Source organism: Sycon ciliatum, chromosome 8 (genome assembly GCF_964019385.1).
Source record: "Sycon ciliatum chromosome 8, ocSycCili1.1, whole genome shotgun sequence".
In the NCBI taxonomy this organism is placed as follows: domain Eukaryota; kingdom Metazoa; phylum Porifera; class Calcarea; order Leucosolenida; family Sycettidae; genus Sycon; species Sycon ciliatum.
The window spans coordinates 32,655,124-32,669,172 of NC_088650.1; the positions used below are offsets into that span (position 1 = coordinate 32,655,124).

General features: G+C 46.1%; 1 protein-coding gene and 1 long non-coding RNA gene across 2 annotated transcripts in view; one reads left to right on the forward strand and one right to left on the reverse strand.

Annotated features, from left to right (window-relative positions):
- Nucleotides 1-1,295: 1,295 nt before the first annotated feature.
- The window catches only part of LOC135822835 (uncharacterized), a 77,562-nt gene continuing 64,808 nt past the window's right edge, over nucleotides 1,296-14,049 (forward strand). Inside the window, exons 1-2 of the long non-coding RNA XR_010554551.1 lie at nucleotides 1,296-1,451; nucleotides 5,120-5,235. This is a non-coding gene — a long non-coding RNA (uncharacterized LOC135822835). The remainder of the gene's footprint in view (nucleotides 1,452-5,119; nucleotides 5,236-14,049) is intronic.
- LOC135822818 (uncharacterized) overlaps nucleotides 3,756-14,049 on the reverse strand; it is a 110,065-nt gene continuing 99,771 nt past the window's right edge. The window contains exon 10 of the mRNA XM_065335654.1: nucleotides 3,756-4,891. Within this exon, the coding sequence (XP_065191726.1) occupies nucleotides 4,876-4,891 (16 nt within the window). The 3' untranslated portion in view covers nucleotides 3,756-4,875. The remainder of the gene's footprint in view (nucleotides 4,892-14,049) is intronic.

Sequence of the window (14,049 nt, forward strand, 5' to 3'; positions counted from 1 at the left end):
ACTTGTATGACAAGAAGGTGTTTTTCAGGAACATTCTGCTTACGATACCTATATGGAAGGGTGCAAGTGACATAACAGGACTTACAGTTGACATGGTTGGCGGGAAGAAGAGTCTGCTTCTGAATGGCAAGGAGGTCAGTTCCTATTTTATTCAATACACTTATGAGATGATTAGGTGGTGGTTAGGAAATCTTTTTGTAGTTTTGACAGCATGTAGTGTGAGTAAACCGAATGACGTATTCAGGTCCATTGCTTTCTTATAGTTAGCGTTATTGATTCTCACAGAAGTATACAAACTAATTTGGTCACGGCCTTGCCGCAATGGAAATCTGTATGTAAAATGAACACACCGATAACAAGTGTTTTGTGTTCTCTTCTTTCGTGTAGGTGAGTTCTTGTTACTTGTCAGACGCTCATGCAGACTTCACTAAGTGGCTGACAGAGTTCACACCTCCTCCAGTCTTGCTGGCCCGCAACTGCTTGTCATTTGATGCTGGCGTCATTCTTCATTCTTCAGTAAGCGTCTTACGAGTTGAAATCTGCATTCGCTGGGTTTGCTGACAGTCTGCCGGCGCTGAAGGAAGCGCGACCTGGGCTGAAGTCCTAAAGTGTAGGCACATTGCAGCAGGAGTTGCTTCCTGATTTGTCTTTCGGGGCCCACCACGTACGTTGAGGGAGACGTGGAAGTCCTCACCAGCATCATCCGTACGGCTATCCTCTCTCCTGACGACCTGCTGAAGTACTCGGCTACGTTGGACAGCTTCACAGAGCGGGATGACTACCGGTCAGCCAGCAAGGCAAGAGAGCCATCTGGCAAGCAGATGGCTCAGCAGGGAAAGTGCATGTGGCCAAGTCTGCCAGGATTCTCGAAGCTGTGCACATTCTTTCAGCCCAGTGCCCAGTTGTTGATGGTAGTAAAGATAGACTTCTCGTGTGCTCTGGATGGCAGTCGTGAGTCAGCCAAGTGAGAATTCAAGTCGGCAGGAATAGCGCAAGCTCCCACGGGTATCCGGTCAGTTAGGCGATTGACATTTCGTCGCGTGACATTTCGAGGTGGTCAATTCATCGAATGACATTTCGCGACTGTGCTGTTTCGCAGCTTGATTTTTGCGCCGAATCACACATTCGGCGAGTACATTTCGACAAAGCTATATTTTCACCGCCGATTCTTTCCCCGAATTTCACTGCAAAACTGTAAGATTTGAGTGCGGATCCTCTATTTTTACGTAGGGAGCCACACAAAATTCCCTAATTATCGCCGAAGTCGCACCAATCTCTTCTTCACATTGTTGTCCCAAGCGCGGGCTTGCGAATTAGATGGTGTGGAGGGAACAGCGTTGTGAATGGCCAACGGTCCTCAGCGTTTGTTCAGCACATCCATGAGCGACACTGACTCACGCTGCTATCTGGTGCTCACGAGGTGTTTGTCGCGCTAGAAACGGAGCGTCGCTGTAAGTTTGTATCTTTGGTTATGTTTGTGCCTGAAGAGCACTATAGAAGTGGTACTCTTTAGGCAGAATATTCTTAGCCTACTCAAGCACAACTGATGAGGGGTGAATTCCCCGAAACACTGTGTATTGAGCAGGGAGTGGTGCTTTCTGGCAGGTTTGCCGAGTGGAATGTTCGGTGGACTTCTCGTGTGCTCTGGATGGCAGTCGTGAGTCAGTCAAGTGAGAATTTAAGTCGGCAGGAATAGCGCAAGCTCCCACGTAGGGAGCAAGAAACAATTATTCAATTATCGCCAAAGTCACACGAACCTCTTCTTCACAGTAAAGATTGGCATGTCAAATTTCTGTTCAAGTAATACCATACTCTACCATAAAGCTACCAAGTCATAATCATAGGCACCATGCATTGACAAATTGTTCAAAACTAACGCAATGCCAACTGTTGATTGTTGCTAAAAGTTCGCAAAAGAGCAAAATGTTCAAGGGGGCAAAACACCAAGATTTACCATATGTATCCCGAGTGTGAATACCATTTTTAGAGCATAATAAAACCCAAACCGGTAAAAAGGATGGAGATTTCAGCTCCCAGTAGGTTGTTGGCCTGGGAGAGAAGATGGGCATCGCCAAGGTCAAGTCGATAGTCGCAGCCCTATGAAACGTTTCGGTGTCGTAGGCAGAGAAGAGAGACACATGAGACACACGGCGAGAGAGAGAGAGAGAGAGAGAGAGAGAGAGAGAGAGAGAGAGAGAGAGAGAGAGAGAGAGAGAGAGAGAGAGAGAGAGAGAGAGAGAGAGAGAGAGAGAGAGAGAGAGAGAGAGAGAGTGTTTTGTACAATCCTCTCTTTCGTTGCTGCATGCTGATCGTGATAGGTATAGCCAGTATAGGCAGTGTAGTAAGTTTATTTTAGTTTTCTTTTTCTTTCTTTCTTTCTTTCTTTCTTTCTTTCTTTCTTTCTTTCTTTCTGTTCTTTTGGACGCTGTTGCCTTATGGCACACATGGCGCCCGTACGACCAGAATGGTTATGGGTTATGCATACATACATACATACAACCAAAAATTCGAGTTGAAAGCAAAAACCAGATATTCTTCCGTCAATTTTTTAAAGAGATTTGAGTCAGAAAGTGCGATAACAGGGCACAAAACTGATAGGCTAGGCTACTGAGACATTCAAAGACCTGAGGTCTAGCTCTAACATATCACCAGTGAGCTAACCCATTCAACGACCTGAGGCCTGGCTTTAACACATCTCCAGTGGGCAAACCAACAAGTCCTCAGGTCGTGGAATGTCTCAGTCGCCTGTCAGTTTTGTGCCCTGTTATCGCACTTTCTGACTACTTATTATCTTGTTATGGTCGTGGATAGTTATTGCATAGCTCGTTTCCATGTGATTTCTTCTATTTCAATTATATTTACTGGCTCAGTATCCGAGTTAATTTCTAATATTTGAAAGAATCGTGCTTTAGGGTTGGTTCACATATCGCCGGTACGCGCCGGGAGTCATCGGCGGTGGGCCTCTTGCAACCACTCCCTTTGAGATATACCATGAAAGAATTGCTCTTGGAAATTACCGTGATGAAGCATACCGCGAAAACAATTTCAAGTGCTACAAGGTCCGGAATTTCGATCATCCGTTAATTCTCACCAGCCCAGCAAAGAATGGTAACCGATTGTTTCCCCCGGGCGGTAAGTTCTTGATGACCGGATCTGACGAGCAGACACTTTCAAAGGTATGGGTGTGGAACAGTGGGAGTGGGGTTGAGCTCCCACTCCTGATTAAATGCTGCATTACCGGCTGATTTCAGCACCCATGCAAAGTCCCACCAACTCTCTCCACGGAGGAGAAAGTGTAACAAATTTGGGGGTCTGAGCGGCGGGTAACTGGCACCGCAAAACTAGGCTCTGGGTACAATTGGTGGGTACCTCCTCGTGGTTATACCTGGTAGCCATTGTAGCACGCCATAGAAGTCTTGAATGCATCTATCGTGAGGGTACATTGGGCTAAATTCCACCACTTTCTTAGGCTTTCACTGTTTCAGACAGTGATGTTTATATTTTTTCTCGACTTGTTTTATTCAAAGCCCCACATTAAGGCCATGCAAAATAATATTGATTATCGTCAGATTTTTCTGAGAAATCGGGGCGGACGGGAGGTATTTTATTTAATTTTTAATTTTGAAAGCCACATGTATTGTCCGTGCCGAAAAATCGTATGAAGTACGCTTCGAAAAAATCCGTATCGTCCATACGGATTTGGGCATGGAAAATCGTACCCTGGAACCTAGCTATTAATTTACAAACAACGTTTCTTCATTTATGATTTGGAAAGTTTCTTTCTCAATCTAAATCCAAATGGAACGGAAACAGGGCAGCTGCATCCACAGGCAGCTGCGCACAAAGATCATGCATTTAATTGGCGACCACGACTTTCATTGGCGTGGAATGGTGGAAAAAGGAACTAGTGCAGCGACAAAATAGAAACGGAGAAGAAGTAACAGCAAGGAGAGCGAATGGCTAAAGTGCACTAGCCTCCACTAGGCTACAGTCTGCAGACTCTATAGTTAGTGAACACATAGTCACGTGGTCAAGTGGTCACGTACACATATACATCATACCAATACGTCATCATGGTCATGCATAACAAAAAGAACAGAAAGGAAAGTCATGCGTGAGCAAAACAAATCAAGAGCGCGAGACTACTCACGGTATGAAAACATAACGAAGAATTTGTTTCAGAACGAAATGCAAAGACTAGAGAAACGAAGACTACCTTCGAAGCTACTTTGAAGTGAAATGGAGTCAATCATTAGAAATGAAGATAGGGAACCAGAATTCTGCTAACCCAAGCGTGGAATCAGCCACAATGTAAGAGAGTAAGAGAGTACAATCATTGTCATGGTATATACAAAAACACTAATGTTAATCATCGTCATGTAATGCAAAATACAAATTAGTTATTCAGAATTTATTTTCATGTATTTCATCTCAACGTTCGCGACAAAGGTTTGTGGGAGATTGAGGGCCTGCTAACAAATCCGCGAGCGGCTGAAGAACGCATGCACAATCCGGGATGAAGCGTTGGTAGAGATTAACCAAACCTAGAAAGCGAGGTAGAGAGCAGAGTGAGTGTCTGGAGCAGGGTAGTCCACCATGGCCTTGACTTTCTCTGCCAGTGTCTCAATGCCGCCGCCGGCAGTGGCTTTGACATTGTGACCCAGGAATGTCACGGAGGGTTGCATGAAGACACACTTGCTGACATTGACCACCAGACCATACTCTGCCAAGTGCGGGAAGATGGTCTTCAGATGCTTGAGGTGGTCAGCTGTCGAGCGACTCACTACCAGTAGAATGTAGACAGTTGACAGCTAAGCCAGGAACGAATAGAGGCCACCGCTGGGCAGGTGAGCAGGGCAGCTTCAAGATGACGCCTCACCATGTTTCAACACTGTACCAAGGACAAACAACAAGAGAGAGAGAGAGAGCAGGGAGGGTAAGAGTATGCAGACACACCAGCAAGTCGACAGATATGGTATTCTGCAATAAAAAGACAGGCAGAGACGGGGGGGGGGGGGGGGGAGGCGGGTGAGAACATTTTAGAAGGAAAGAAGGTTTCATTTGACACTCTTCTTCACTCCCATTTTCTGTTTTATTGTCTGTTTTATTGGTTGACCAGATTGTGGCTCGATGGTTGCACACTCCAACAAGGTACTTCCTTTTACTGAGAGAACACGTTTAGTCGGATGTTAGCACAACCGACACGACTTGAACAGCTGAAGCTCTTCAGCTCAGGTGAGTGCAATTAGGGTTTTCTTGCATGATCTTGTCAGTCTAGCACGCTTTGTGCAACCCCCCCCCCCAAAAGGGGGGAATCCCGTACCGAGCGTAAATACCATTCTATTCGTTTAGCCGATAAAATCGAAATAACCGCTCCATCTATTTCTTATCAAGTAAGTAACGAGTAATCGATATTATCGTTTCAGCACTCGGGGTACTGAACCAGCATGCGTGACGCTGAGCGTATGTGTAAATTTGCTTATGGCAATAGTGACTTCAGTCAATTTTCAAACTCGCTCCAAATGCTCCGATTTTAGTCTTAATCAATTCTCCAGAGTACAGCATTTAGGAAATGCGCAAATAGTATTCAATTCCGCCCAACCATTACCTAGGGATAATGATTTGAAGTGCACCAATTTCGGACTATCATTATAAACACAAATGAATGGGTGTAATGGGAGAATCGAGAAAATTTCAAGACGACTGCACAGTACAGTACGGTGTACAGTGTGTAACGACCTGACTCACTGAGTATTACGTCATTCTACATACGCATGCGCAAGAAATAAAATCATTCTCTTTGGTCACAACTTCTTCGTTGTCCGGTTGGCCAAAGTAGCCGTCGTCTAGGGCCCGACGTAAAATCCTAAATTGGTGACCCCTGACACTGCGCTCTTCGGAGTTTTGAGCATGCCATCCCTGAGCTCGGCCCGCCGCAGTTTCCTGCTCGCCTCAACTCTCGGGATCCCGTCAATCGCCGGCTGTTGACGTAAAACTTGAGCCTCACCACCACTCGTCACTGGATCCGCCTCGGAGCTGCTGTGGCCCCTGCCACCCTCCCCGGCCCACCTGGATACCCCGCTATCCTGCCACGGCATCGTCCAGTCGTCGTTCGTCTTCGTCCTGGCCTCAAGCTGGAAATTGGCCACCTCCACCCGTCGTACCAGCTCACTCACTGTGCACGCACGCAGGCACACGCCCGGCACCAGACCCCATGGAGCTGCGCTCGCCTCCATCTGTCCCCGTCTCACTCAGCATGCCTCGCATCAGTGCAGCGCTCCTGCTGGTATCCTGCCAAGCCTGCAACATGCAGCCGCCTCTGTCACGCGTACATTTCCTTTCTTTCTGCCTCTGACACGATAACACTCCTCTGTCACGCGTACATTTCCTCTTTTCTTTCTTTCTGCCTCTGACATGCTCTCCACCTCTGTAACGTTAACACACCTCTGACATGTTAACCCGCCTCTGTCATGCATCTTTCTGCACTGTTTTTGATTTTGTTTCGGCCTTTGTTGCCACGTCACAAACAAATTTCATACACGCAGCGCTCTCGCCTGTACATATGTATCATATTATTATATTTTTGCCTTTCCGCCTTGTACATGCTGCGCTTTCCTTTCTCTTCTCTTTCTTGTTTCTTGTTTATCGTGCTTCGCTCCTCCCGACCTCACCACTGGCGGGGGAGTACTGTAACGACCTGACTCACTGAGTATTACGTCATTCTACATACGCATGCGCAAGAAATAAAATCATTCTCTTTGGTCACAACTTCTTCGTTGTCCGGTTGGCCAAAGTAGCCGTCGTCTAGGGCCCGACGTAAAACCCTAAAAGTGCACAAGTACAAAGCCTCGTCACTCGAACTGCGTGGACCGTAAACGAAAACGTTTAGGAACAAGCTTCTTTATTTACATGAAAACAAGCGTTGCTAATGGTGTTTGTACTGAGTGCGCAGCTTACTCTATTTATTGCGTTGAATAATAATAATAATAAAACCACAGCACGCGTAATAATATAATTATGTGGGTATAATTATACGTTCCGCTTCTGTCCTATCTCCTATGATCAAATTCCATTATCAAGATAATTATTAACACGGCGCACTGATGACCTGTGACGCCAGACCATGGATTGTCGGCCAGATTTCTCCATGTAGGCTTGTCCAGAGCGATGGCCCTCACATTCCCCAGCTGACTGCTGCGCTTCAAGTCGAATTAAAAAAATTCCTTTGTTCAAGCAATGCAAGTTTATCCGAGCAAATATCCTTGGAAACGGTACGATAAAAGTGAGTTTGGACGTCGTGTGAATGGCCTATAAACACCAGTGTTTGTAGTGCAGTATCGGGTGAAAAACATGTTCACGGTCAACATGTGTCACTAGTGACAACAAAAACATCTACATGAGAGTGTAATAGTGTTAGGTACCTCCGCCCGTACTACGTCATTCTCACTTTTCGTTCCGTTGGCCTGGGTAGCTACTTGCGCACCCATGTTTGCCATAGCTACCCAGGCCCTATATATTGCGTCGCATCTCTTCAAATCTCTCTCTCAACTCTCTTCGAATCTCTCTCTCTTTCACAATGTAGTCGTTTAGTTCCTCTTTCTCTCCGTCTCTCCGTCTATGATAAATGTCTTCCCACTACTAGTACCTGTCCCCAGTTGTTCCTTTGTGTCTGGGATGGTGAGTCCTTTTGTGACTCAACAATAGTGATAGACATCTCATCAAGTGTACATAAACAAGAGTGTGCAACTCTCACATCTGCTCTGTTCCATGGGGGAGTTATTCGTCCATGCAATGCATGTGCAACACATGCGATGGGTACTGGACCTTCATTGCGAGTCTCTGTTTCGCCGTCTTGAAACCAACAATTCTTCATATCTGACGATGGCAATTGTGACGAAACGTTGTACGTAAAAGGAATCGGTTCGGTTTGCAGTGCTGTGGGAATGGGTGTGTCCACCCAACTACTCTCTTCAAATTTCTCTCCCGGTTAACCCTCTCAGCGCCATGAGCGACTTTAGTCTCCCAGAATGAGTATGTGTGTACAAATAATTTCGTATCTCCACTTCTACACACAGGAGAGTAACAAACGAGCACTCAACGTCTCCAGGAAGACCTTGGCTATCCACTTATCACATCGGTTTGTGTCCGTGAGGATAGACGTCGCCAGAATGCAGAAAATGGACATCGCTCAGGCGCCCTTGCTAGGAAGACTATTCTCGCCGCATTTTCTCTTCACAATGGTGTGCCTGACCTTTATATCTTTCCAGAGAGCCATCGTTTGTAAAGATACGTGGATATACAGCTGAGCTATGAAAAATTTGAGTCCAGCTCAACACTTTTTCTGACCCCCTTGGCACTGAAAGGGTTAATTAATAGCTTGTTATCAAGCCCATAGCGCATTTCAATAAACCCATCCAAGCCACTCACGCGCCCACAGACTCATAGTTTCTGCCTTGCACAGTATTACTAAACAGTACAGCATGTGCAGTGCAGAATCAGGTGGAAAACATGTGTAAATATTCACAATGTGAACGGCAACATGAGGGGTGTGATGGTGCCAAACATCTCATCAAGAGTACATACCCTCCCCCCCCCCCCTCCCAGAGTGTGCAACTGGAATAGGGTTGTGGGACGGTGTAATCCGAGATGTACGTCATTTTTGGGTCAGACTTGCCTCATTTCATCGCGGCGGTGCACCACGTCCACACTTCCTCTACTTATGATGTCATTATTATGACGTGCAAAACGGATTTCGCAGTCCCAGATCTGATAAGTGAACTTGCGCACTCTGGGGGGGGGGGGGTGTTATGTAATCTTGATCTCATGAATAGCTATACAAATGTAGGACATGGTGGTGGTAGGTGCACCTCACGTGACTCACGTAAGGCTTTACCAGCCGTATATAGTGCGAGTGCGTCGAATTCGACGCATTCCTTTTTCGCTCTGTAAACCATGGTCTTTTGCCGCACCGTGGTCGGAATAATCGCAAACTACTGCTGAAAACCTACGGAATCACCTACCATCGATAAAACCGTGTGCTGCACATATTTTTTTTCGAGAAAATCGGCTACTTCAAATTCAACAAAAGACGGCTCATTGGAAAGCTATTGAACGCAGCTTTCCAACAATGTTTCATTCGATATAGCGCGAAGTAAAATATACTCAAGCGCCGAAGCTCCAAGTCCAGGAAACAGGTTGAAGTTGAAATTGCAAGCGTGTGACTGTGGCGCATTTCATGCTACAAACGAGCATAGAGCAGTGTACAAACAGCTATAACTTCGGTCTGCCTACTTCAAATTCAACATATGAAGGCTTATTGGAAAGCTATTAAACACAGCTTTCTAACGATGTATCATTCGATATAGAGCAACGTAAAATACTCAAGCGCCGAAGCTCGAGGTCCAGCAAACGGGTGGAGTTGAAATTTCAAGCGTGTGGCTGTGACGCACTTCATGCTGAAGTATGTGTTTGCGAATTCCCCAGTGCACAGCCCATGCGTGACATGCACCAAAAATGAGCGCTAGAGCAACCTGGTTCTGCTGGTGTCTGAATCTTGACAGATGAACTGGTGCATGAGCTGAAGCTGAACAGTGTACATATTGTCATGGTCCTCGAATTTGCTAATTCGGCCGCATTGCTCGAGTTATTGGTCACCATGAATGGCAACGTTTCTACATGTTATCAGCTTAGTTTTAGTCTCATATGAAAGGTAATACTACCAGCTTTCCAGAACTGTAAAGGTGTAATTACAAAATATTTACCGTTTAGTCTCTATTATCAATCTAGTGGACCCCGTTTTTTTTTCATATAAATCCTGCGGCTGGTAAAGGGTTAACATTTCAATAAACCCATCCAAGCCACTCACGCGCCCACAGACTCATAGTTTCTGCCTTGCACAGTATTACTAAACAGTACAGCATGTGCAGTGCAGAATCAGGTGGAAAACATGTGTAAATATTCACAATGTGAACGGCAACATGAGGGGTGTGATAGTGCCAAACATCTCATCAAGAGTACATACCCCCCCCCCCCCCCCCCAGAGTGTGCAACTGGAATGGGGTTATGGGACGGTGTAATCCGAGATGTACGTCATTTTTGGGTCAGACTTGCCTCATTCCATCGCGGCGATGCACCACGTCCACACTTCCCCTACTTATGATGTCATTATTATGACGTGCAACACGGATTTCGCCGTCCCAGATCTGATAAGTGAACTTGCGCACTCTGGGGGGGGGGGGGGGGGGTGTTATGTAATCTTGATCTCATGGATAGCTATACAAATGTAGGACATGGTGGTGGTAGGTGCACCTCACGTGACTCACGTGACACCTAATCACTGCATAGTTCAACCAATCAAATGAACGACACGCTGTAATGAATACTGTATACACACAGTACATCTAAATTCTCTAGGATCAAAGGCGCAAATGCAGCGCCTAAACGGTGGGAGGTGAGTAGATCAGACCCACCACCAAGTGGTCAAAGACCGATTTGATCCTAGAGGGTGGTGGCGTTCCCACAGCGGATGCGGAAAACTCGGCTTCCAGCCGAGTCTCACGCGAACCGTGAATTTATTTATTTATTTTTTATCTAAATTCAGTCACTCACAGTCAAGTCTATTCAACATACCTTCGCACTCTCGTGCTCCACCAGCAACTGCACAAATCCCTCATGCTGCTGTTGCCTGGCGAGGTCCAACGCTGTTCTCCCTTCCTGAGTAACTCAACAACACATCACAGGGACAACAGAAAATATGTTCGTGAAAATTCGAATTTTACAAAAACGAAAACACACTGACGAAGGGCAAGGACATAATCTACAACAAAACGAAATCAGTCTATCCACAAGACGACTTACATGTACAGAACAAGTCTCTCCTTCTTCAGCAACATTGCTACTCCATGCATTCACAGGAAAAACTCCAATTCATGCCTCGACAAATTAGAATATTTTTTACAGATTTCTACTGGAACGAAAATATCCACGACGAGAGGAAGACGTCCACAACATCTGCTCCACGTCAGGAACAACTCCATGTCGTCTGTGTACTCGTTACATTAACAACAGCCCTTCACTCCTCACTCGTTCCAACAACCACCATCAACATGGCCAGGAATCGAGGACATCTGAGAGTTGTAATTTTTGTACTCCTCCGAGGTGTGATTTTTGTCGTGCTGGGCCAAGCACAAGGAAGCCATCTGCAAAAAAACTGCAGAAAATGGTTGTTGTTTGATCCTTTGGTGTAATCTTTGTTTCTAGTCGAAGCTAGTTGCTGTTTGGAGCAGAAACGCTGAAATTGACTATTTTCTGTATGTACTCATACATGTACTCATGTACTCAGGCATGCAGTCTCACTCGTATTTTAGCTCTTTTTCTGGAACGGATGCTGCTCTGCGCCCCTTGGTGAACATTTCCTGCGCTCGTGGAGCAGCTGAAAAGGACCACTGGTATGTCTGGTTCCTGGTTTGAAAGTGGAGAGTCGACTTTTGTGTCTTGAAAAAGGAGTAGAGAGCGATAAAGGTACGTCTGTGGCTGATTTTTGAGTGCTCCTCGTACATTTTTGATTGTGATAGAAATTCTCAGCCCAAAGTCAGACCAAAGTCAGCGCGATGATGGTCATACAGTTTTCTTGTGGATTTTTTAGTTGTTTCATCTCGTATCTATGTCAGTATCGTGATGGTGAAGTGGAGAGGGTGATTTTCTTCCTCTAGGCTTCGTTCGGCCGACTTTGCTTCGTCCTCGTTGAAAAGTGATCCTGAAAAAAAGGTCGATTCGCAAAATTATGTTGATTTTCAATGTACGTGATGACATGCGATTGCTGGCAATGACAGTCTACTCCTTCACACACTGATTTCGAAATTCGGACCACAGAGTGAATATGACCACGTGGCGATATTGTACGCATGATGTCATCGGGTACGGTATTGTACAACTGGTACACATTTCTGACAAGAGGTGAGAGGAGTGGAGAGTTGTGGTACTTATAGGCCATTCACACTATGGTCCAGAAGTCACGTTTTCATGGTTTCTCGGTAGGCGGCCATGGAAACCATGGTAGGGATTCCAGTCAAAATTTCAAATTCATAATTCAAGCTAGCTTGTTTTTGGACAATGTCACCCAGCTAATAAGAAATCCAATGGTACCAATTTTATCAAAATCGGTCCAGGCATTCGAAAGTTATAGCCATTTTTCTACGGCGAAATGGGTGTATTTTTCTCTGGCGATCAAATGGGAAATCGGCTCAAAAAATGGTCAAACTACTGCATAGCCACCACCTTGCTACATACATTTTCACACGAATCAGATGAAATTTGGTTTACAGCCGGCCTCTTATCCTTGCCTTGAGCGGATGGCATATGCACAGTTCGATTTGGCGAACCTACCCCTCTTCTTCATACGGCTTTGGCCGACAAGGACGTCAAGTCACCAGCACGGCTTTGGCCATTGCCGACAAGGACGGCAAGTCACAAACACGCCAATGTTGATGCTGCCGATGCCGTCCTCTGCAGAGCTTGCAAGTTGCGAACCAAATCCAGAAGACGCTGTCGATGGGAGCTGGGATCAGGCTGATCATGGTGAGAGATACTGCATCAGCTCCGACACCAACCAGTGCGATCGGTAATGACGGCATCTCACTGTTCTCCGCCAGCGCACGCGTCATAAATCCAAGCCGCCGCCTGTTCTCCTTGTTCCTCGCAAACAGGAGATAGTGCAGAATCGTGTACTACGTCGTGCTCACTAGGCACAGCGCAATCCTGGTCTTCGTGCTGCTTGATACTCGCGATCAGCTGACTGCGCTGGGGGTAACACCTAGTTTCTAGTGTAGATCTACTCTTCTTCCTCGCACTTGAAAAATCGCCATGTCGGAAGTGCTTTTAGTCCTACTGGGCGCACTCAAATTTTGTTGCGCTGCTCTACCTTCCTTGAGAAAAACACCGGCATGGGTGATTCCGAAAGGTTTTTGGGTGCTGAAGCTGAAAATCGGTTTAAGAATCCCCTAAGATGCCATTTTAGACTTGAAAATCGCCTTCAATTTCTTCTTTGACTGATCGCAATGGCCTAATTTCGCCGCACGGCGATCAAAAACCCCACATTGGACAGCTGAAAACTTCAGGAAGCCACTGGTGACTTCAAAAATCCTCCAGAACTTACGATATCCCAGCGCACTGGCCTAGCATGAGCCGTCATCGCGCGACCAAACTTTTCTGTGTAGCGCGTGGAGAAAGTCCTCGAACCCAGTCGGCCAGATCCTGGAATCCCTAACCATGGTTTGGCGGGAGCCTTGAAAACGTGAGCCCGCAAACTGTCCCACGGCCTCGGCATCCCTGGCTGTACGTTTTCTCGGTTGCGATTTAAAGTATTGGCACCAGTGTCAGTCACCAAGTGGTTGTGTTTTTTCCTGTTTTCCTTTCGACCGACGACCATGTCCAACCGAACTTTCAGTCCCGAGTCTGAGCGTATGCTCATAAAAAATTATTCCGACTTGCTGAAATCAACTCATAAAATCAATGACCAGAAGTGCGAAGGAGTAAAAAGCTACACGTCTGCTGAATAATTAATAGCATGGAAGCAGTCAGCCTCGCGAAACGCTTCTCCATGAAAGAAGCACACAACGATGTCGACTCCCTCAAGAAGAAGGGACGAGAGCTGTACAAGGCCCATCGTTTACAAGACTTGTTGGTGAATTCATCTTAGGAAAACTAATCCAAAATTAATTTTCATGAGCCGACTAGCGCTATATATAGCCCATGCTCAGGCATGCGCCATTTTATCTCCCAAGACAACTTGGTCAGTCACGGTGAAAACGCACACCCGTACCCGGTTTCAAATGCTGGTGTGAATGTCCCTGCTGCACAGTCGCACAACGGTATACTCAAACCGAGAAAAAGCGGGTGCATGATCATGTAGTGTGAATGGCCTATCAGTTTTAGTAGTTGGATGAGAGAGAGATAGGCAGAGAAAGAGATAGGCAGAGAGAGAGAGAGAGAGAGAGAGAGAGAGAGAGAGAGAGAGAGAGAGAGAGAGAGAGAGAGAGAGAGAGAGAGAGA